The sequence below is a fragment of the Gavialis gangeticus genome, unplaced genomic scaffold (genome assembly GCF_001723915.1).
Source record: "Gavialis gangeticus isolate Ggan-Ray unplaced genomic scaffold, GavGan_comp1, whole genome shotgun sequence".
Taxonomy (NCBI): domain Eukaryota; kingdom Metazoa; phylum Chordata; order Crocodylia; family Gavialidae; genus Gavialis; species Gavialis gangeticus.
Window position 1 is genome coordinate 8420879 of NW_017729011.1, and position 463 is coordinate 8421341.

General features: G+C 72.8%; 1 protein-coding gene across 1 annotated transcript in view; it reads right to left on the minus strand.

Annotated features, from left to right (window-relative positions):
• Nucleotides 1-461, minus strand: part of FAM129B (family with sequence similarity 129 member B) — a gene marked incomplete at its 5' end in the record, with an annotated part of 116618 nt that extends 116157 nt beyond the window's left edge. Inside the window, one exon of the mRNA XM_019510286.1 lies at nucleotides 431-461. Within this exon, the coding sequence (XP_019365831.1) occupies nucleotides 431-461 (31 nt within the window). The remainder of the gene's footprint in view (nucleotides 1-430) is intronic.
• Between the last annotated feature and the right edge of the window lie 2 nt (nucleotides 462-463).

A 463-nucleotide genomic window follows, 5' to 3' on the forward strand; every position in this document is an offset into this window, starting at 1 on the left:
ACCAATTAGCATCTCTGCTGCCCCCCTCCCCCGGACACAATGGAGAGCCTGTCCTCAAGCCCCGACTCCACATCACGGAGAGGACCCCAAGCCGGACCCATCAGCCCCCCCAGTCCACCAGCCTTAGGTGGAGCCAGGCCGCCCCGGGGGCTCAATAGCACCATTGTCACCACAGAGACAGTCCCCTCCCTACCCCGCCGCAGCCCCGGGGTCTGCGCGGGTGGCGGAGGAGCCCCCTCCCAGCCAAGGCTGCACGAAACGGCCTTCCCCGGCGCCTCCCCCCCGCCGAGCCAGGCGGCTCCGGCCCTGCAGCGTGGGACGGGCAGGCCGGGGAGGCAAGGCAGGGCGAGGCGAGCCCGATGCAGAGCCGGGGAAGCTGCCCTGCCCGCCCCACAACGGCTCGGGGCAGGCAGGAGCGCGCCGGCCTCACCTGCGATGTGCTGGCGGCGGGTCTCCTCCCGGG